The sequence below is a fragment of the Prosopis cineraria genome, unplaced genomic scaffold (genome assembly GCF_029017545.1).
Source record: "Prosopis cineraria cultivar Desert tree isolate PC_DT_omini unplaced genomic scaffold, ASM2901754v1 PC9, whole genome shotgun sequence".
Taxonomy (NCBI): Eukaryota; Viridiplantae; Streptophyta; class Magnoliopsida; order Fabales; family Fabaceae; genus Prosopis; species Prosopis cineraria.
In genome coordinates this window covers 23198431-23220975 of record NW_026555340.1, presented here as the reverse complement: position 1 = coordinate 23220975, position 22545 = coordinate 23198431, and the positions used below count along the sequence as shown (strand labels likewise).

Here is a 22545-nt window from a genome sequence, read left to right as displayed (position 1 = left end):
GTTGAACTTTAAACAAAAATATATATATATATATAGATAAATAATAGAAAGTGCAAAGATTTAAAAAATATGTTTACATTAAAAAAAACTTGAAAAAGTAAGGAAAAATTCAACAAAATGCACATTTAAAAAAAGAGAAAGAATGTAATGATTTATATATGGTGAGTGTGTATGATATTTTCCAGCCACATCAAAAATATATTTTCTTAAGTAATGAACAACAATACAACACGGAAATATGACTGACATAAGTAGTGAATAATAATACAACACATGACACTGACCATAAGTCATGACGTATTGGTTCCGTAACACACAAAGTATTAAAAATATGATAAAGCCACACAGCCAACAATCAACAGAGCAACCATCCTTTCCAACCAATGTATAATAAAATGTTAGATCACTGGGAAAATAAGAGCAAATTACATTATATTCACAAAGATTCTGAATCATGCAGCAAAAATCATTAACAAGGTGACGCTCCGAATGCGCATTTAAACTTTATAAGAAAAGAATATCAGCAGAAATTTGAGAAATAATATATTAGTTATGAGTTCTGTGAGCGATAAACGAAAATGACCTTTGATCAGATAGGAGAAGCCTCGCAATGTCTGGCCTCGATGTCGCTACCGCCATCTTTTGCTGCCGTCTTCTTGTTTTCACCAAAACTTATGGCCTAATTCTGTAATAAAACGAGAAACATGATTAGAATTTCTAGATTAAGGAAAATGGTATGAGAAAAAACAAATAATAATAAGTGACAGTATACCTTCGGCAAGGCCTTTGCTCCTTTTGGCGACATTATCGAATCGAAGGTTATCAACGATTGCGAGACCGGAAGGTCAAGATGGCTATGATTCGAGACGTTGCCCTCGGAGTAGTCCATGAGGGATGCAATCGATGGCATGAACGGTCAGATCCTTGATGGCCGGAACGTTACAGTGAACGAAGCTCAGTCTCCTGGAAGAGGCGGCGGAGGCGGCTGCGGCGGTGGGAGTGGATAAATAGCCGTGAGGCGGATACGGAAACGGCGGTAGACGCCGCGAGGGTGGATACTACAGGAACAGAGGTGGAGAATACGGCAGCGTTGGCGGTTACGGTGATCGTGGATCTCGCAACCCTCACGGCGGCGGCAAAAAGAAGAGGAGAGAAGACCACTAAAATGAAACTAGGTATCGCCTTTTGGATATTAGACGCAGGTAGAGTCGATCAAAAAAGAAGACGTTGGTGTAGAGTCGGTCTTCTCTCTCCCCACGTGCTGCCATCAATTTTAATAATGATAATATTATTATATTGAAAAAGAAAAAGGCGCGGACGAGATTTGAAATGGAGGGAAACGCAACGTTATTATATTATTGTTTATTATTTATTCACAAATCACCGACAATATATATTTTATATGACAAAAAAATATTTACTATCTTGCATTGGTTTTTTTTTATTATTATTATATACTGTTCCAGTCTTTCAGAAGATTGTGCGGCTTCAAAACCAAATCTGCTAAATTAATTATCTACTAGATTATATTAATTACAATTATCCGATGGCCGATTACCGTTTAAAGTATATAAATAAATGTTGAGAATTTTAAATCAGCAAAATAACTAAGCTCGTACATGGGGTCGTTATCCATTTTTTATGATTTGATTAAGTCGAAACTGTCTTTGGTTGATCTAGTTGAATAAACATCTTCTAAATATACCATCTTAATAAAAGTGCAAAATATATATATATATATATATATATCCTCATACAAAATTGAATGTGTAACTTATACCATATGGCACTCTATCCTTGAACCTTAATCCTTTATCAATTATCGCCTGAGAGAAAATAATTTATTTATTGTATAAAGAAGGAATTATTTAAAATATAAATTATAAAGTATAAAAAAATCCTGAATCCAATTTTATCCAAACAAAACTCAAACCGATTAAAATTTAAATGTAAATCTTCTTATTTATATTAATAATAATAATTACTAACAAGTATATTGCCCGTTTATTTATATTCTACGTATAATAATCAAGCGAGGATATAACCAATTAAATGGATAAGATTCATCCGATTTTCAAGCAAAGATAAACTCTTATGACGAATAATAAATCATTTAACTTTCCATACTCACTGTATATATAATCTCAAGTCTGCATCATCAGGTGAGTATGTTTGTAACACAGTGAAAAGGAGAGAATCTGTTTGCGTTGCTCTTATAAACATCCATGGCTGAAACAGCGAGAATGATAGCAACAGCGATGCTGGTGATGATGGTAGTGGCAACTTCAATGTATTTGGCTCACACTTATTCTGAATCTGATGCTGGCTTCGTCCTCAATACCATCTCTTCCCACAACATCGTCATCTTCTCCAAATCCTATTGCCCGTATGCGTTCTCTCTGTCCAACTCACACTAATTCGGTGCATGGATTTAGTGCACGCTTGGGTTAGCAGTTGCAAAACTTAATTTATAATAATAGTCTGTTATTATAACGTGATTTATGTTAGATACGTATAAAAACTTCAATTCCTACGTTCAATTGAATTGGTTGGATGAATCTCTTTAATAGGTTTTAGGTTTATAATTAATTTGCATGAGTTTTGACATTTTAGGTCTTTAACATAAGCAATTGAAGGTTGAACTCAAGATTTCTAATTAAAATCCTAATGTTTAGTTCTTTAAATATTAGATGTCATTACTGTTTACATCGTCCACGTTTTGGTGTGCCTTGGCTTGACAAACATGGTTTCATGGGCTTCTCATTGTAATATCAAACTCACCCTTAATTAGCAAAATATCATCTCGTAGCTAGCAAAATCTATAGAAATTTCTTTTTAAAATTTTAATTAGATAATTGCTATTACGTCTTGTTATTTGTTATAGAATAAAGTACATTGTTTCACTTGTACCTTCACTCAAACTTTCACATTTTGGGCATGTTAAATAGTGCAGATGATATAATGATAGATAAGTAATTATCATTCAGACTTAGTCATGATAATGATTTGGATAATAAAGATTCATTTTGTAGGTTGAGATCCTATAAATTGATCTTTTTGCCATGCTTGATATAGAATATGAGATCCATGATGAAAGTTGGACACCATAAATCAAAACAAAAAAGTTGCAAAAGCAACTAACTAGTAAAACTTTGTAAACAAATCATTAAACAGACAGCATATGCATATACTATACATACAAAAGAATATTTCAATTTAAACATATTGGAATGCCAATTGTCTTATTGCTTTACATCCACGCACAAAACAGTTTTTGCTCCTTATTAGGTATTTCTAATTTGTTGATGGTAAATTCAGGTATTGCAGGAGAGCAAAAGCTGTTTTCAAACAGTTGAAGCAAACACCATATATTGTTGAGCTTGATGAAAGAGGTATTCAGTATTCACACACGCACACACACATGTTAATAACTTTAACTTGCTCTTGATTCGTTTTAACATGGTACTAAAACATATTACTAACATTTAATATATTTGCACAAAATCCAAGAAATGAGTTGCGTTATTCATAAGTTGCGAATAGTATTTCCTTTATTCTTTTTTATAAAGCATTGTTTAGAAAACTTCTCCTTTTTATCTATAGGGCACTTTGCAGAATCAAAGGAATAATTAATATTTTTTTAAAAAAATTTCCATTGGAATGTTGGAGTATTAACAAATTTATGGATTTGGGGGGGGGGGAGATTAAGAGAGAGATGAATGTTTAATTGATGTTTTTTTTAAAAGATGATGAAATTATTTTAAGGACATAAACTAATTTTCTAGATATATGCAAAATAGTTAAATACTCCCTGGAGAACTCAAATTCAAGGCACTTGCTAAGATGTTTTGATGGTAATCCAAAAATATAACTAACTTTTTGGGTCATTAAATTGATATTTCAAGGAAGTGACCCACATTAAGATTATAACATAAAAAAATTAAGAATGGGTTTTTAATTATCATTCTCTGGCTTGGTATACACTTTTATGTCATGCAGATGATGGATGGAAAATTCAAAGCAAACTGGGCAAAATTGTTGGGAGCCATGCCGTGCCACAGGTATTCATCAATGGAAGGCATATTGGAGGTTCTGATGGTAATACTCTCTTCTTTAACTTGATCTGATAAACAAATTATGAAATATATTCCATGGAAGTAAGTGATAGGAGAGCATGAGAGAAATAAGAGAGTTACACGTAAATGAAGTTCATATTTCTCTTCTTTTCAATGGCATTGCATATATTAGATAATATGTTCCACTTTACTCTCAACAAAATCTATTTGGTACACTTAGAAAAAAGAACTATAAAACTTTGTACAGCTTCTATTATACCCTTTCATGTTCTATTTATAAGATAAAAAAATAAATTTTTTAATCTTATTTATAAAGCATGTCAATGATTTTTTTTATCAAAAGTTTTCCTTTTTATTACTTCCATTAAACATTGAAGAGAAAAATGTGCTATTAAAATATGCATATTTCATATAAAAAGTTAAAAATATATTTAAAAGTGTCTTATGAATATGACAAGAAGGGAGTACCTATTTGTTAATTATTACTCCCTCCCTTTCTTTCTATGAAGACTTATATATATATATATATATATATTTATTTATTTATCAGGCTTAAAATTATTTTATATTTACCTGTATTAAAGAATTTGGTTTAAACCAATTAAACCTGTAAAAATTTCACAGTAAATAATATTTTTTAAAAATAATAATTTAAGCAAAAAGTCTTATACTAAAAAGTAATGGTATAATAGTCTATATTCATGTACAAAATCCCTCCTCCTTCTTTCTTTTTGGCAAATTTCATTTGTTTTTATATTCCGTTCTTTTTTTTTTTTCCAGAAACTATTGTGCCTATGGGACTGGACAATTGGCTAGGCTTCTGGGAATTGAGCCCATTGATCGTTCATGTCGATCATGATCTTTGAATTAATTGGATCATTATTAATTTATCACGATACCAACTTATGTACCGTATTATTTTAGTGCTAGATTATTAGATTAAATTTTGATGTTGCCATTAATTTTTTTTTTTCCATTATTCCTTCTTCTGTTATCACAGGAATGCTCCACTCTTTCTTGCAAAAATGTTGCACCATCTGTTAAAAAATTTAAGAAGAATCACATTTAAGAACCAATAAAAAAAAATAAAAGCAGATAAGAATTAACAAGTTCCATTAACCAAAAAAATAAGTTCACTTTCCCATTTTATCAACAGTGCATTTTATATTAGTCATTATTTGTGAATAATTTACTTAAGTGGTCCTTGAACGTGATTCTCTAAAAATTTAAAACATTTTTTTCAGGTTTGATATTAAAAAATATAAAATATTTTTAGCTTCTCAAGGTATAATTAATGATTTTTTTTCAAAAATACCCTTAACAATTAAATCAATTGACCTTTCACAAAAATAAGGATAATAATTTAAACACAATTAACTAACTTATTAAAAACTGTATAATTCAATTAAATGTACTTATACTTTTGAAAGGAGAAGTATTATGTTTTGTATCATCCCAAAAAAAAAATATTTTTGCTGCATCATAATGTTGTGAAAGTTATAATGGTTTTGACGTGGAGATAAAAGGAGCTATTACACGCAAATGTAAAATTCAATTATTGGACTTGAGAAAAATCACCAAAATAATATATTAAATGGATGAACTCATTACCAATCACAAGTTTGCATTACCTTGCTTGACCTGCCTAATTATGTGGTTTGGATAGCCAGGTCTCTTGTTTTAAAATAAAAAATATATAAAATTTATGAAGGACAATTGACTACAAGGGTATCAAAAGAAAAATAATAATTAACTACTATTATATAACATCATGAACCTATGTAGTATATCATTAAAATTATATTTTAACTAAATACAAATTAAAATTGATTAATGATTAATTTTAAGAAATGTTGAGTGACAATTTGACCTCTAAACTATAGGTCCAAGTCTTTGAGATCATAAACTCATTTTTGGTGTAATATTTTTTTAAATTTTAAAAAATGGTATAATATTGTCTCTATTGTTAATAAAAGTAAATTTTAAATATTAGTTAACTGCAAAGTAAAAGAAAAAGACCTAAAAATTATCAGAAAGAACAAAAAAATTCTAGGTTATTTTTTGAGTCATTGTTTATAATTTTTAGGTTTTTTTCTTTTTTTTTGTAATTTTCTATATTTTTGGTTTGTTTTATAATTTTTGCTGAGGTCCTTTAAGCTTTTTAAGAATAATAAAACTTTTGACATTTTAAATTTGTGAACTTATTTATTTGGTTTCTAAGATTGATTTTTACCCATTAACTATTCACTTTATTAGCTCATGACTCAAGTTTTTCAATTTTGGTTCTTATCATTCAAAAATAGTTTGTCAAAGAACTTTTTAGGTATACATTTTGCATATCATAATGTTTGCACACAAATAAAAAATAAAATAATTAATGATTTATTTTTTACAACCTTAGGAAGTCCTTTTCTTTTTTCTTCTTAATTTTTCTCCTTTTCAACTCATCCAACATGTTTCTTTAATATGATTCAAATATTGTTAACGTAACAAAATGTATGTTCTAATATAATTTTCATGTTATTTTTTTCAATATAATACCCACGCCTTAAATATTCTTTGATGAATAAATGGAAAAAATAATAAAAATCTATCTTCAATATAATATTGTATTTTTTTCATCAAAGGTCAAATTTATTCATTAAAACGGCAACGACATAGTTGGGCCTTTTATGAATATATACCGATGACTTCGATCAACCTGGGTTATGGGGCCAGAGAAATATGGGCTTAGTTGGGCCTCAATTCCAATCTAAGGCCCATTCTCCGCGATCGTCACCAATCTGCAAATTTGTCGTCCGCATCAGAGTTGAGCCGTGACATCTGCGAGAACAATGGAGAAGCATGAAGCTGCAGAAACACGAAGTAAAAGGAAAAGGAAATCAAAGTCTTCCTCAACCAGCCTTCAACTTCAATGTGATGACGCCAATACCATCTTCGCTTTATTGCTCGCATCCCTCTCTCAGCCTCGCGAACTCGACACTCTTTCCCTCATCAGGAAATGCACAAGCAAAATTCTCACTTCGCTGCTCTCCGAAATCCATTTCAGACCCATTCTTGCATTGCTTCCAACACTTCTCAACTCCGAGTAAGCTACGTATTCCTCTCTGTTGAATTTGTGCTTTGGTGGTTTGAAATAACTGCGCCAGACTGGGTTGACTCGTTCTTTCTTTCTTTCTTTCATTCTTTTTTTTTTTTGCTTGTTTGGGTCTTTACTTTTTGGTTTGCACTTTGCAGATGTCCTGGAATTGCGTGCTGTGGCGCAGAAATTGTGGGCGCTGCTTCGCTTGCTTCTTTTGTTGTGAACAATGAAATTGCTTCTGATTGTGAAACTTTGAAGGGTTTAATCTCACTGTTGACGAGTTCGAAGAGAAAGGTTATGTCATCTGCCTGCAATGCTGTCTTGGACTTGTCTACTACCACTTTTGGGCAACAGCAGCTGCTGAAATTTTCTGCCTTGGAAAAACTAATGTAAGCGTTAACAATTATGACATTTTTTTAATGGTTATTTTCCTTCGTTCAAATACGTGACACTGGGCCACTGGCTGTGGTTTAGCTTCAATTAGCAATCAGCCCTTCGCCGGGTTTTCTGTTTGTGTGGTTGTTGGGGACTGGAAGGGGACTTAATATTTTAAAATCTGTGTACAGATGCATAGTTAATTTTTTAATATCTGTGTACAAATGCATAGACTTGCTAATCTGGCAATTTGTGTACTGCAGGCCTGAAGTTCCGTGGCATTTTTTTTTTAATCAAATTGAATGAATAACCCTGTCTGTTATTTCAGCTGATTTCTGATTACACATTTCAATCGCATGAATTTGATTTGTTTTTGAATGATCAAATTACTTGAATCTTTTTCTTGAAATGTGATCCAAAAACTAATTTTTGTATGCTCTTATATACTTTATACTTGAAACACAATTAGCCATGTGCTATGAGAGAACCTTTGTTCCTTTCATTTGAATAATTTTGTAAATTTTCCATCATGGTTATGTCAGAAAAAACATGTGAGGCACAAACAATTTCCATTCCGGATGGCTGCAACATTTTTTTTTTTTTGGGTCAAATGTTGAAGTATTAAAGGCATTTATTTAAATAACTAAACAAGTGGCGCTCTTTAGGTGCACATTTATTCAGATTCCAATTCTTTCAAATTCTGTTTCTTTGTGGTCTGAGGGCAATGGAAGTCTCCACTGTCTCAAGATAGGGATGGGAGAACATCATGAACATTTGATGGCATTTCTTAGTGCGACTATTATTCTCATTAATTCATGCGATGCTGAGCAGCTACAGAATATCCCTGCGAGCGTTTCTGAAGCATTCTTAACCCTTCTGAAAGAGCTCTGGGCAAAAGTAAGTCATCAAATGGCTGTCAAAGGTGCTATAGAAGTTAATGAAGATGGACATTATTGTAAGAGCAATATTGGAGTTAATAACCTTGCAGAAGCTATATTTAGGATTTCCATTAATTCTTGCTTATTGACTACGGCTTTACCATTTGAAGTGCTTAAAGGAAGTCTATTTGGTACAACGGATTCTAGTTTTGAAGATTTTATTTTGAACCACTGGGAATTCTCACCCTTTCTTCTGAAAAAGGCATCAAACAATCTAAATGTGAATGATATTCTTAGTCCATTTATCCAATCTCTTGGCTGTACAGGGAATGTTCCTTCTCTTCTGTCATCAATTCTTCAGGGTCTAGTATCTTGTTTTCCAATTGCCTCAGATGAACATGATGTCCTCAATTTTTTGAGTGAGGTGAATGATAAATTGGGTTTTCCTATAGCTTACCATCAGGATATTCGAGTTGTAAAGACAGAGAGGCACTCAAGAAAAGAGATGCATTACTTTCAGCACTTTAATTCAGGCTGCACTAGAGAACCTCACTATTTCACTAAAGATGACGTCTTGAAGTGTGGACAAGCATATAAAGAAGGATATACAGTTGCACTGCGTGGTTTAGAGTTTCGCTATCGAAGCATTGCTGCTATTACTGATAAATTAGCAGTTATGTTTGGTCAACCATCTGCAGGTGCCAATTTGTACTTGACACCACCTAATTCTCAGGGTTTGGCATGTCACTTCGATGATCACTGTGTGTTTGTATGCCAGATTTTTGGCTCCAAGCAGTGGACAGTATTTTCTCAACCTAGTCAGCTGTTACCTCGTTTGTATGATGATCTACGTGGTTATGATGTTAACTGTACAATGGCTGGTAAAAAGGAGTTCTTGCTCAGGGAGGGTGATGTGTTATATATTCCCAGAGGTTTTCCTCATGAAGCATATACTAAATCCGGCCCTGATGACGTTTCTTCTGGGTTTTCATTACACCTTACCCTTAGTGTTGAGGTTGAACCACCATTTGAGTAAGTATAGTTTAACATGAAGGTTCCCATTAATCTCTTATTGTCAAGGAGTTGTAAAACTTGTCATGGGCTCATGGCCCTTTATTTGATTTCATTTTCCTCCTTTGTTCTCCTCTTTTCTTGTTTTTTTTTTTAAGGGTGAAGATTGTGATTTTTACGGTGTTCATTCTTCTTTTGATGCAATGATTGATTGAATGGTGTCCTGTGTTGTGTGGTAAACTCAATTTTGGGTGAGCTTTCTCTCCCATGTTCCTGTAGGAATGTACATAATTTTATACCACCTTTACACCATCATCTCTTTTCTCTTAATCTCTCATGCAATATTTGCATTCACAAGCTGAGGATCTAGGTTGGCGAGGGATTATGATTTCACATTTACTTCTTGAAAATATGTCCAATATCATTTTCTGTCTACCTTTTCCCCTATGGTAAATTGTAAATTTTGTTCCAACGAAATAATAATCTTCACAATCATGCCGATCCTCTACTGTTGGCAAGCATGCTTGATCCTAATATTCCCCAATCAAATCAGTACTGTCATGTTAATGGTGATGTCCTTTTCCCCATTCCGCCAAAGCAAGTCCAGCTTTGACTAATTAAAATAAGCAGTATGCTTCTTTGGTCCGTCAAGAAGAACCATAAGAAGTTTGAATGGTTGATGATCACGTGGTGTAGCTCACTGATTGAACCACTAATACTGCCACAGAGTTTGGTTTGTTGTAACATCATAAATTTTTGTAGGACATCATCATCTTTTCACCTCTAAAAGCTTAGTAAAATACTGATATTCTATAAGTGCCTTGGACTAATTCTCAGTATTTCATGATTTCAAGGAATGCAAACCAATAATTTGAATGTTTATTTGTCTATGAACTCTCCTGTCATGCAAGCATAATTTTTTTCCCCTTTACTCTTTCTATAACTCATGTTTGTGATGTATTCCCTTCGTCCCTAATTATAAGCAAATCTTGACTGTTTCACAATTCCTAATAAAGTTAGTTAATCTTCATAATTATGTGTCATATTTTTTTTTTTGACTTAAATGCCCATGTTATTATGTTCAACTTTGTTCTTATCTTAATGATGGTCATTTAATGAGGGGCAAATTTGGAAACATCTCTTAATTGCATCTGAAATTGGGTGGTTTTTGCTTAAAGACCAAGAGACCATGCTTAAAATTTGCTTATAATTCGGGATGGAGGAAGTATAGTGTAGTGCTCTTTGTTGACCAGAAAAGATAATAAAATAAAGTATAATATAATGATTGATGGTTTTCTTGAAGCAGGGAACTGAAACAATGCATGTGAGCTGACCCACACTAAATCAATCATTAAATTTAGACATTAGTGTCCACAAGAAGATGGGACACGCACTCAGACTTTGTGTCTCTGGAAAGCTGATTCATGGACCAGCATTTATGCTATCATTTTGAAAATGATGCCTATGTCAATTATAATCCATCTTATGAGGAAGAGTACTAAATTATCAATCTTTGATTGTGCTATCAATTGAAGAAGCGGGAAGATTTGAACTCCAGAAAGAGTGTTTTGTCACATAAAAAGTGGGTTTTATTATGCTCGGTTAATGTGGGTCATGTTATAGTTCGTTTATATATATATATTTATATATTTATTTATTTATTTTTATTTGGAAAGGCTATCTAATCATTAACTCTCCCTGTCACTTGATGAATGATCTATTTTATTCTTTTTTTTTTTTTTTTCCTTTTGGATCTGTGGGATGACTTGGTCACAAGTTATTTGGACTTGGCTTTGGTCCTTGATATCTGAAACACATGTTTTCTTTTGTAACAGTTTTTTGCATTTTCTCCTCTTTCTCCATTTTTTGATTTTGCTTCCAATGGAGTTCATGAGAGAGAGAGAGAGAGAGAGAGAGAATTGAAGAGTTTGAGCACTCTAATGGCTTGGCATATATACTGATATTTTGTGCTAGCAGAGCAACTGTTATCCCTGTAAATGAAAGATTCAAAGATAGTGCTTGCAGTTCAAAATATGGAAGTCATTTTTTAATATTTTTTACACCTGCAATGACTAAAATATCTTTTGGCATCACTAATAATTTATGTATTCTGTCCAGCAGATGGGAAGGAGTTGCTCATTTTGCACTTCATTGCTGGAGTGAAAACCAGGAGAGACCTTATTATGGTGGCTCTATACCTTGGTCTCAAAAGCTTGATCTGGTTTCTGTGAGTTTATTACACTTTGCCATCAAGATCATTGGCAATTCTGATCCTACCTTTCGGAAGGCGTGCTTCGCTGCAGAAGATTCTTTGCCACCACATGTTTGTAATTGGCTTGCTCATAATCAGAAAAACATTTTTTGCCATGTAATTGATAAAATTCATACTGAATCTAGGTTCTTGGAAGTGCTGAGCAGCTTAGAGGTTGCAATTAAGAAAAATGAAGATCCTTTTCAACGAATCAGATGGCTTTGGTTTCTCCATCCAAAAAGAGAGTCTTCCAGAAGATATGATGTAAATCAATCTTCTGTGTTTGAAGACTTGCTGTCTTTATGTGCTCAGTACCAGGATGAAGTAGAAGCTGCTTTTCTAGGAGTCAAGTCCAGGTTTTGTAGTGATGTAGTATATGAGAATATAATAGCTGGTTATGTGATGTTGCTTCAGAAATATAGGAAGGCTAGAAAGCAATATAGCAATGGAATGATTTCACTACATGATAAATGCTAAAGTAAATTACAAAGACCTCCTTCAGTTTTGTTGAAATTATAGACTTCATATATTCCAAGTTTAAAAATTTTCCCTAATATATCATTCATTAGCCTAAACATACAAATGTGCGTGTGTGCGTGTGTGTGAATATGCACAAATAGAAACAAGAGTCCTTTTTGTTTTTGTATATTAAATTAAAAAAAACTAGATGATTCAGGTTAACAGAGGGTATTTTAGTTTAAAAAAAAATAAATTTAAAAGTGGATTAAGATATAATATAACTTCAAGTTTTAGGAGACGTATGTATGTTTTGAAATTGTGAGGAGATATACGTAATTTCAGGAAAATTTATGGGATTTTGTGTAATTTATTCAATTCTAACGTTTTTAAGTTCTTCAATTTCTACTGGTTGAGCCAGAAAATGTCATATCTTAGTTGCCTGGTGAAATATGTCTGACATTCATAGTTGCTTGGTCAGCCAACTCGTCCACTTTGATTGTTCTGTAAGCTAAGGGCTACAAGGTATTCTATATATCGCTTTGTTGTGCAAATGGGATAAGCCATGGAACAAAACTTTCTTTTCTACCCCACGAAATACATTGCATTCATATGTAGATTAAAATTATCATAGAAGTGATAGACGATTGCGTAAATCTCTTTCCCATGAAAATTAAAGCTGCAACCTATGGTCTGGGATGTTTAGGAGTTGGATGAGTTGTTACTCCATGGTAATCTATGTGGTAGACTAGATCATGAGGATTGCTACTGTTGCTTGTATACTGTAGTGCCATGGGATCATCCTCAGCAGAGGAACTTTCCATTGCCTCATCTGCCACCTGCATTTAATGCCCCCCAAATTAAAGGAATTAGTGGAGAGATCATAATCTAAACGGTAGGAAACAGCAGAGGCGGTGCTCAGACAGGTATGAGTAGCAGCTTAGGGGAAAGGGAACAAACGAAGAATTGGAATATGCCTTCTAGAATGTTTTGTATCATTCTATCATAGTTCTGATCTTATCTTGCCGCTACTGACTCTGTTTGGTGGACTATGATCTGATCACAAAAGGACACTTATGATCTTACCTTTCCTTGACAGATTTATGGTTGTAGCAAATGGTGAAGAAAGGAAATAAGTATTGGATCATGCGTTCTAAGAATATGCCGCATCATACTTAGTCTGATCTTGCCTTGCAATTGACTCTATTCTGTAGGATGATTAACTGGGGAAAATATGTACCTTGATTTTGTGATCTTCATGCTGGACGAGAGGGATTGACATGCTCAACTTTCGCCCTGGTTTTGGCATGACATCTAGAGAGGGGCCTGTGTGATGGAAGGTGAAATATAGAGCCACTGTGACGAGACAACACAGGAAGAAGTTGGAAGAGTTCATCATATTGTCAATCTGGAGGTTTGATACCCTTAAAATCCGAAGTTGTTTGATCACTTCAGCTGTATATATAGAAAATCACAGGAGCTCCTGTCAGAAACAAGTGATTGGGGGGGGGGGGAGAGCGATAGCAATTATTGATTAAGGAACTGGGGAAACATGTTTCAACCTACATGCCCTCGGTTCTGCTGCATATGTGGGACTAACCTCTACCCCCTCCCTTTCTCTCACTAATAGTTAATAGTGAAAGGTAGATTCTTTTTTATGTTACAGGAGCAGGTAAACTAGAAATTTTTGGATCACGTGTATGTCTCATGCCAAACAAAACCAGTCATCATCAACCCATGTTTTGTCTTGGACAATAAGGACCAGGTTCTGATCCCTCATCCTCTGGCTGCTATTGCTGCGATCTCATACCCTCTCTAGGTATGTTATAGTCATTTGAGGACACTTCTTGATGGCTAATATTAAATCAAGGGTCATACCTTGGAATCTTTTATCCTTTTAACTATGCCACACATCTCCTTGTACCTTAGTTTTATTGCTGCTCTTCATTCTGTAGAAAATCATGCTAGTATTTGGCATCCAAAGAAACCTGTTCTTCAGCTGCTTTCTTTATCCCAAATGTTTTAGGTGTCAATTGAATTCATTCTAGTTTTATTATGATGTCTGGTATATCTACTCCCACAAAAGCGATGGTCTACTATGTGAAGTTTAATACTTTTCATTCTAGCTCGAAGTTTTGAAAGATATTTTATTATCATCCATTAAAGTTAATGTGTCAATCAAGTCTAAATCAAAAACTGAGAGTCACACAAACAAAGCGGTTAATTTATTGTACCTATTTCTCCTTGTTCGTCATGATACAGGCACCTTATCTTCAAAGGGATGTGGCCAACAATCTAAGCAAACCCCACCAATCCACACCTATTATTTTACTATTGATATTGAAGCTGCCCACATTCTGAATAGTTTGGGTCAACATGGGCCAAACTAGTTGTAGCTCAAGGTAACACCATAACATGAGCTCTCATGATTATAAGTGTATTAATTACTCAACTTCATGAAATCAAGTACCTTATTCTATCAATAAACAAGCTAAAGTCATTTCATAAAGATAAAACTTTTTATCTTCTATTGCATTTTTTTTTTAAGTACTTACATGCTGACCACTTTATTCTTTTAGTGATGAAAATATTGATACTTGACATGTAACTCATGCTTGCTAGCTTATAAATAAGTTTCAACAATGGCCTCTTGTTTCATTTGTGACATTTGATTAAAAAAAAACAAAGATGTGTGACACTGGATGACCATTAAGAAGAACCAAATCAAAGACTATTTGATGGACACAATTTTTTTTTTTGGGGTGTATATAAAGAATGGCAACACAGTTGAATTTTATTAACTAAGCCAACGCATGGCTATTCTTTTCTAATATGTAGAATAGAAGTAGATTGTAGATTGTTCCTGCTCTACCCGTAAGAGCACTAGGACCATTGGCAAGGATCAAAGCGAAACTTTTATCTTCACAATTCAATTTTATAAACTAAACGGACTCATTCTATGTCTTCTTTTTTTTTTTTTTTTGGATGGGTAAATAATAAGGGAAGTTAATTTTGAATTAACGTGAAAAGAAGTCCTACATTAAATTTTCGTATTAAAGAAAAGCTGCGTGTAAAAAGGATTCATAAACTCGAAGAGGGATCTACATTCTAGCAACGTAGGGGGCCAAAAATTTAAAAAAAAAAAAAACTACATAAAGTTAGGGGGTTAAAAGCAATTTTTTTAACTAACAGGCATCGGTCTAATGGAAGGAGCTATGACCACTTAAATATAAGATCTTAAGTTTAAATTTGTGTGTTTTTTTTATAAACAAATTTGTGTGAATACAAAAGACACTTTTTAAAGAGCTATCATTAACCGGGCTCGACAATGTTTGAATTTGACTCCCAATTAGATTGTTACATAAAAAATATTCAATTTGGTAAGCAATTCTATTGTCCCTCATGTATTTGCTATTGGTAGACTTAATATTTCAAAATTTAAGTGACAACGTGATGTTAAGTTTTTTTTTTGGTAGCTACCCGGTTCACCGAAGCTTTGCCTTGACTACATCCGGATCCGACCCGCGTCGCGCACCTGGCATGGTGGGTGAGTCTCCTAGTAAGAATTTTTTGCATATACAAGACTCGAACTCGAGACCTTGTTTAAGCGGAACCGAACTGCTTATCACTCAGACCAACTCTTGTTGGTAATGTGATGTTAAATTCACGAGTCTACTTCCTTCCTAAGCTGAATGAAGCAAAAGGCCATTTAGAAAGATCACATTCAAAGACTATAATCTTAGCCCACATCCTTTGTGACTCAGTTTATAATGAGACCTTGTCTTTGCACAAATTTCCTTCCAAAGATACAAACACTCTGAAAAGCCAACATGACTTGATCTTCACAATTCAATTTTGTATACTGAATATGGGCTCATAGTGTAGCTACTCTATGAATTTAGATTCTGTAAATAATTTAAATTCACTCACTTAATAAATGTCACAATTGTAATTATTAAATTCTAGAATATTATCAAAATACCTATAGTATTTAAAAATATTATTAAGATACATTTGCCTCAAAAAATTTAAAACAACACTCACAATTATTTCTCATGTATATTGTCCCATTCAAAAATTTGAGATTCAGTACTTACTAAGTAAAATAAAATTTTTGATAACTGTTTGTTATTATATCATATGAGATATTTATTAAGTGAGTGAATTTGTGCCACTGACAAGATCCAAGTCAATATCTTTTCTTGATAAATATTAAAAAAATAAATAACTTAAAGAAAAAATGTAAATTTTTTTGTCATAAATGAAAAATATTTATAAACTCAATGTTTTGATATTTTAAGTTAAAATATGATCCACCTCATAAGTTAATGAAGTAAAAAAGGCTTTCTAAGGATCTCATTCCACCAGCCTCATCTAAACATGCCCACATAACGTCCTCTGTGACCCAGTCAATGAGACTTTGTCCCTACAAAAATGTTCTTCTACGGAGATACAAACACTGCATAAACCAACATGACTTGAGGAATCCTCAGTTCTGATCAGTCCCCCTCTTCATTGAACAAACAAACAATAAATATGTAGTTTTCATTGTTTGCTACTTTAAAAGCAACACTTTACCTCTCAGACTGGTAATAATATTCATAAACAAGTTCGGCAGTTTCTTGTTGAATATTCAGCAACTTAACGTCTCATCAATGTTGTACAAATAATATAATTATGTAAACGCCAATATATATGAGTCCGGTCCAACATATGCAATAAGTCTCAATATATAACAGCAGCCTAATTCAATTATTGTCTCTGCCAGATCACATTAATTGATTATTGCTAAACTATCATCATTATGATTGTGTTAATGTCAACTAATCAGTTTCTGTATCATTGAATTAAGATTAATACTTGTCTAACCTCGTGGCGTTTGGTCAGGTTAACTGGTGGTAGAAACTAACTTGTATCATTTGTACATAGTAGACATTGTCACGAGTTGAAATTGTTGTTTCCTCACTTTTCAAGGAGTAGGATGTGACTATTTTTTTTCTTTCCTTTTTGGAAATTCTAATTAATTCTAATAATGTTTTCACTAATTAGAATTTAGAAAGTGAATTAGTTAAAATGCATATAAACCAAATATGTCTTGATTGATGTACAATAACAAAGGATAGGCATTAACAGTCAGTTGTCTTAATAGTAATACTTCCTCCCTCTCTTAGAAGAGATTTTGGATTCAAATCCAATGTTGATGTGCTTGTGTGCGTGTGTATATTTCTCTTTCCTATGAAAAAGGGATAGATTAGAGGTAAAATTTTAGAGGGAAAAATAGAAGATAGGCCTCGCCAGTAGTAGAAATTATCTTCTTGGGCCATTGAGAGCAAAAAATAGAGCTCTCTCAATTAATTTGTTATATACACAATGATTGATATTCAAACTAAATAATAATAATATTATTATATCATACATATGTCTGATGATTAACTAAAATCCCATCTTAATTTTTATATAACCCCTTTTTCGTTTGTAACAATCACCCATTATGTTTGATTTAATGCCATCTAATTATGATGTTTTTATTAGAAATCTAATAATAAACATCTATAAAACTTCAGTTTTGTTTTAAAATTAAAACTGATCTAACCTCACGGTCAAGGATATTAATTCAGTATATGTACAATGAAGTGCATTACCAAAATTTCAAATATGTCTTAACTATATGACATTGCTTTAATTATAAATAATTTTTTCTGGATCTTTAATCCTAACATAAATGAAATGTTTTTACGCTGATGAAAGTGGATCAATATATCAAATGAAAATTTTATACTTATCTAATTCACTAACCGAACAATGTAACTTTTGATCTGAGTGAAATTTAACTTTACATATATAACTGACATAAAATTATTTAATTTTATATTAAAAATAAAACATATATAACACACACATATAAGGAAACATTTTCTCGTAAAACAATACTTTCGATACAAAAAATCAAAATATGTTTTTGAAACAAATATTTGAACTTCAAGTGAAATTTAACCGAACATATATATAATAAATAAGACTTGTATAACTTATTTGTATTATATATATTATTGTCATTAATTTTATTTCTTACTAATTATTGATTCTTGGATATTGATGGATTGAGTTAGGGGTAAAGCAAAAAGGTTGAATTGAAACCCACCAAACAAGGCACTAGGGGATCACAAGAAAGTACCAGGAAAGCAGCAGGCACAAAGAAAATAAGATTAATAATCGAAATATATTTGAAAAGTCAAACATTTCTTGTCACAAAACAAGTTTTGGTTTCCTAAAAGGGATCACAATTCTATGTTCTAACGCATTTGTTTTCTTAGTCTGCTCCTTCATCTTCTCATTTAATTAATTATTTCACACAACAAAGTCCCTACTACCACTATAATTAAGTAATATTAATTACTTACTACAGGTCAATACTTTATTTTTATTTTTATTTTCCTGATAGCCCACCAATAACTGATTGAAATTGAATCTCCCAAGACCAAACCCACCAATAAAATCTGTACTAAATCGCGTCCTTTGCATTTTTATTCCCATAAACCCTATAACTTTCCTCTTTGAACAATTTAATTTCCTTCTTCTTCTTCTTCTTCTTCTTCTTCTTCTTCCCCTCTCTCTCTCTAGATCTGTGTGTGTGTCTGTGATTCTCTGCCATGGAAGATGATGGGATGGCATGCAACACAAGGCTGAGTCTAGGGCTGGGAATAGGAGGTTATGTGATGCCATTAAAGAAGAAGCAGAAGTTAGAAGAAGCCATTAATAATCATCAGAAAGAGTTATTGATCAGTTCGAACACCAGAATCGATGATGAAGAAGATATTGAAAAGAGCGATCATAGGGATAGTTGCAGAAAGAAACTGAGACTCACGAAGGAGCAGTCCGCCATGCTTGAAGATAGCTTTAAGCTTCATCCCTCTCTCAACCCAGTAAGTCTCTCTCTCTCTCTCTCTCTATATATATATATATATATGATTCTGTGTATATATATATGTCTCAACCCATGGTTCATCAGATTGTGAGGATTAAGAACGATTCTTGATGAAGCTATTCAGTAAACCTGCACGATCCTGATGAGATTTCTGTTCATAAGAAATTGATTGGTTCTTGTTAGTTCGTACCTAACCAGATAATGAGGGTAAAAATGGAAACTTAATTAAGGGTTAATTTTGGCTTCTCTTATTCGTCTCCCATGCAGGTCCAGAAACAAGAACTTGCTCAGCGATTGAATCTGAAGCCAAGACAGATCGAAGTTTGGTTTCAAAACAGAAGAGCAAGGTATACACACACACACACATATATATCCATATATATTTGGCATGTTTGATTATCTTATAAAGATCGATATGATAGCTTAAACGCATATTGAGCAACGTTGTCTAAGATCTATATATAGCTTCAATTTTCTAGACCTTTTCAATATATATACCTTCAATAATTCCTGGTCCAAATCAACACGTATAATTCATCATATAGAGGATATGACATTTAAGATGTAAAATTAACGTGCATGCTCAGATATATTTCATACATATACCAGAGATAGAATTGATTATGATTTTAATTTTCTGTGTCTGTGAAGGAAAAAGTTGAAGCAAACGGAAGCAGACTGTGAGTTGCTGAGAAAATGGTGCGAAAATCTGAGAAACGAGAACAGAAGGTTGAAGAAAGAAGTGGAGGAACTACGTGCCATGAAAGTTGAAGCAACTAACAGTAGCAGTAGTAGTGGTATTGAACTGATCTCTAGAGCAGCTACGCTGGCTCTGTGTTCCTCTTGTGAGAAACCATTAATCAAATAAAGGGCATTGATGAATGATCTTCAAGAAGAAGGAGAAGAAGGAGAAGAAGAAGAAGAAGAAGACTGACACATCAGGATAGAAGCATTATAGTAATTCTGCTGAACTTAGTGGTCCCAAGAACTGCACAGTAAAGTGGGGTTAGAGATAGAGCCATAGAGGGGGGAATAGTGCCAACCCATGATAAAGATAGGGATGCTAATTAGTACAACTTTTTTTATTTATTGGATTTGATACATATAGCAAATATAAATATAATTTTAAATCATCAACATTGTTCGCGTTTTGCGCGCGCGCACAAAGTACAAACTAGAAATTGATATAGCAGGCTCCAAATAAATTTACATGTTAGTATATGTCAATATGCAAGCTGTGGCTGTAGTTAATTATTTACTTTTGTTTTGGTCTTTTGCCTTACAGATCCGTGGGGACAAGGAATTATTATGAATTAGTTAGTATCTTCTTTCTTTCTTTTTTTTTAATTGCTCACGGTCAACTTCTTATTAAACAATTATTTTAAAGGTAGAGTTGAGCATTAAATGTGAATATATTTTTTTAAATGTAATTTAAATTTTGATTTATTATGTTGTGAAAAACTAGTCTCTTTTATCAAACTCAATCCTTGTTGGTTTCAATGTCCACCTTGCTATCTAGCCACCCACTAGTGTATATAACTATATATAATGGGAAAATTTCGGTGAGCCTTCTTTGATCCAACATAATTTCAATCAACTCCTCAAAATTTTGAAATTTCACTCACATTTACTGCTAAAAAATAATTTATATATAGCGCCCTCTATATAACGGTTATTTAAATAACTATCATATAGAAAAGGCAGGATTTATATAACGGTTATATACAATAACCACTATATAGTCTTTGGATTTACATAGCGCTTAAAAGGATACCTACTATATAGTCTCTATATGTTTTTCACAATAACTATTAAAAAGCTTAATATTTTATTAAGTTTTTTAATGAGAGATTATTTAGCGGTTGTTTAAAAATAACTGCTAAATAGAAATAACCGTTGAACAATCTCATTTAAAACCCCTTGGATTCCAAAATCTTCATAGATGTTAACGATTTTGAATCTTCAAACTATCTCTTCCTCCCGCAAACCTCTCCTATTCCCTATGAAATCACTTGTATTGCTCTTGAAAATTGATTTCTAGCTAAGCCTAGCCTTCCCCCTCCGTCAAAGAGACTTCCACCACCGTTGCCCTCCTCCACTGTGGATTTTTGTGTTGATTTTCTAGGGTTTTATCGTCTTCCTCTCATCGTGTTTGTCCTCTATCGTCTTCTCTCTTCTTCAATATTTGATAATAAGATTAGTGATTTTTATCCCTAATATCTATCCCTCATCATTTTTATTCTATTTTGATTCGTTCTTTGAATATATATATATATATATATATAGTGTATATATGACTGTGTTCTTCCATTGCTATGCTCCTTTGTTTCTCTATTTATTTTTTTGGATAATAATGATATATTTAATAATTTGACCTTAGGTTTATTAAATTTTCTCTATTTATATGTTGAATCCACTTACTTTTCACAATGCTTGGTTAGATGCATATGTTGTGTAATAGTGTTAATATATGTGATAGAATGAATTGCTTTGAAAATGATACTATGATATTGCTTTGTATTTGTTTTGGAAAATAGGGCCTTATTATATGTGAGAAATTTCATTTTTGTGCTATTATGCTATTGATTTTTTTGTCAAAATTAGGGTTAAGGTACAATTTTGCTTCTAAACTATTCTCAAAGAAGCAATATTATCCCTAAACTACTTATCATAGCAATGTTGCCCCTGCCGTTTAAATGTCTGTTAATTGTAGTTAGTAGGACTCACTTTTTATGAGTTAATGTACAATTTTGTTTCTAAACTATTCTCAAAGGAGCAATGTCCCTCCTAAACTAATTAAATTTAAGCAATGCTGCCCTCACAGTTGAAAAATCATAAAATTATGTTAACTAAAGTGAGATAACAAAAAGTACTTTTTGTACTAGTACCATTCCATTCACATCATTTCTAACTTTGAATATTCATGTGAAATGATATTCTCCATCAATATTTTAACGAGTCATGAACTATACATTAAGAAGAAACTCAATTTTATACTAATTTTCGTTAATGACAAATATGACAATAGTTGAAATATAAATTTACATTGACAACACTATAAGAGGAGCTTTTAATCCAACAAAAACCATATAAACAACATTTCTGAGGTAAAAAAGTTGCTTATTATCATCTTGAGTAGATTAGCTTACAAAATTGACTATTATAAATAAATATACTCTCTCATATGCATTATAAATAAAAAAAAGGTCTATGTATAGACCATCATAAAGTAGTTACCTAAAAACCAATTTAGCAACTGGAATACGGCAGTCTAGTTGAAATCCTGACCTGATTTAATATTGACTAGAATGAGGTAATGAAAAGTGGGTCTCACTAGCTACAATTAATTGACATTTATGATTTTTAAATGACAAAGGCAACATTCTCATTTGATAATACTTTATGGGCAAAATTACATCTTAACTCATAAAAAGTGTATCTCATTAGCTATAATAACGGACATTTAAATGGTGGGGGCAACATTGCTCTGA

The 22545-nt window shown here is 32.6% G+C and overlaps 4 protein-coding genes across 5 annotated transcripts; 3 read left to right on the top strand and 1 right to left on the bottom strand.

Annotated features, from left to right (window-relative positions):
* Window positions 1–2225: 2225 nt before the first annotated feature.
* Window positions 2226–4935, top strand: LOC129319685 (glutaredoxin-C4-like). The gene is given in 5 exon segments (XM_054964775.1): window positions 2226–2386; window positions 3319–3392; window positions 4000–4098; window positions 4857–4862; window positions 4865–4935. Coding segments are annotated over 5 exon segments (411 nt in total).
* A 1944-nt stretch (window positions 4936–6879) lies between these two features.
* On the top strand, window positions 6880–12165 carry LOC129320220 (uncharacterized). Of its 2 annotated transcripts, none has more exons than XM_054965534.1 (4): window positions 6880–7164; window positions 7314–7547; window positions 8199–9443; window positions 11541–12165. In XM_054965534.1, exons 1-4 carry the CDS (start codon window positions 6911–6913, stop codon window positions 12148–12150), a joined length of 2343 nt encoding a protein of 780 aa, XP_054821509.1. In that variant the 5' UTR covers window positions 6880–6910; the 3' UTR covers window positions 12151–12165. The 2 variants fall into 2 exon arrangements, with proteins under 2 accessions (XP_054821509.1, XP_054821510.1); XM_054965535.1 differs by having other exon boundaries at window positions 6881–7164; window positions 11544–12165.
* A 298-nt stretch (window positions 12166–12463) lies between these two features.
* On the bottom strand, window positions 12464–13715 carry LOC129320222 (uncharacterized). The gene is made up of 3 exons (XM_054965537.1): window positions 13692–13715; window positions 13370–13584; window positions 12464–12968 (listed from the first exon to the last, which is right to left on the bottom strand). Exons 2-3 carry the CDS (start codon window positions 13526–13528, stop codon window positions 12816–12818), a joined length of 312 nt encoding a protein of 103 aa, XP_054821512.1. The 5' UTR covers window positions 13529–13584; window positions 13692–13715; the 3' UTR covers window positions 12464–12815.
* A 4954-nt stretch (window positions 13716–18669) lies between these two features.
* On the top strand, window positions 18670–20409 carry LOC129320221 (homeobox-leucine zipper protein HAT22-like). Its single transcript, XM_054965536.1, has 3 exons — window positions 18670–19052; window positions 19322–19401; window positions 19706–20409. Exons 1-3 carry the CDS (start codon window positions 18780–18782, stop codon window positions 19920–19922), a joined length of 570 nt encoding a protein of 189 aa, XP_054821511.1. The 5' UTR covers window positions 18670–18779; the 3' UTR covers window positions 19923–20409.
* The last annotated feature ends 2136 nt before the right edge of the window (window positions 20410–22545 follow it).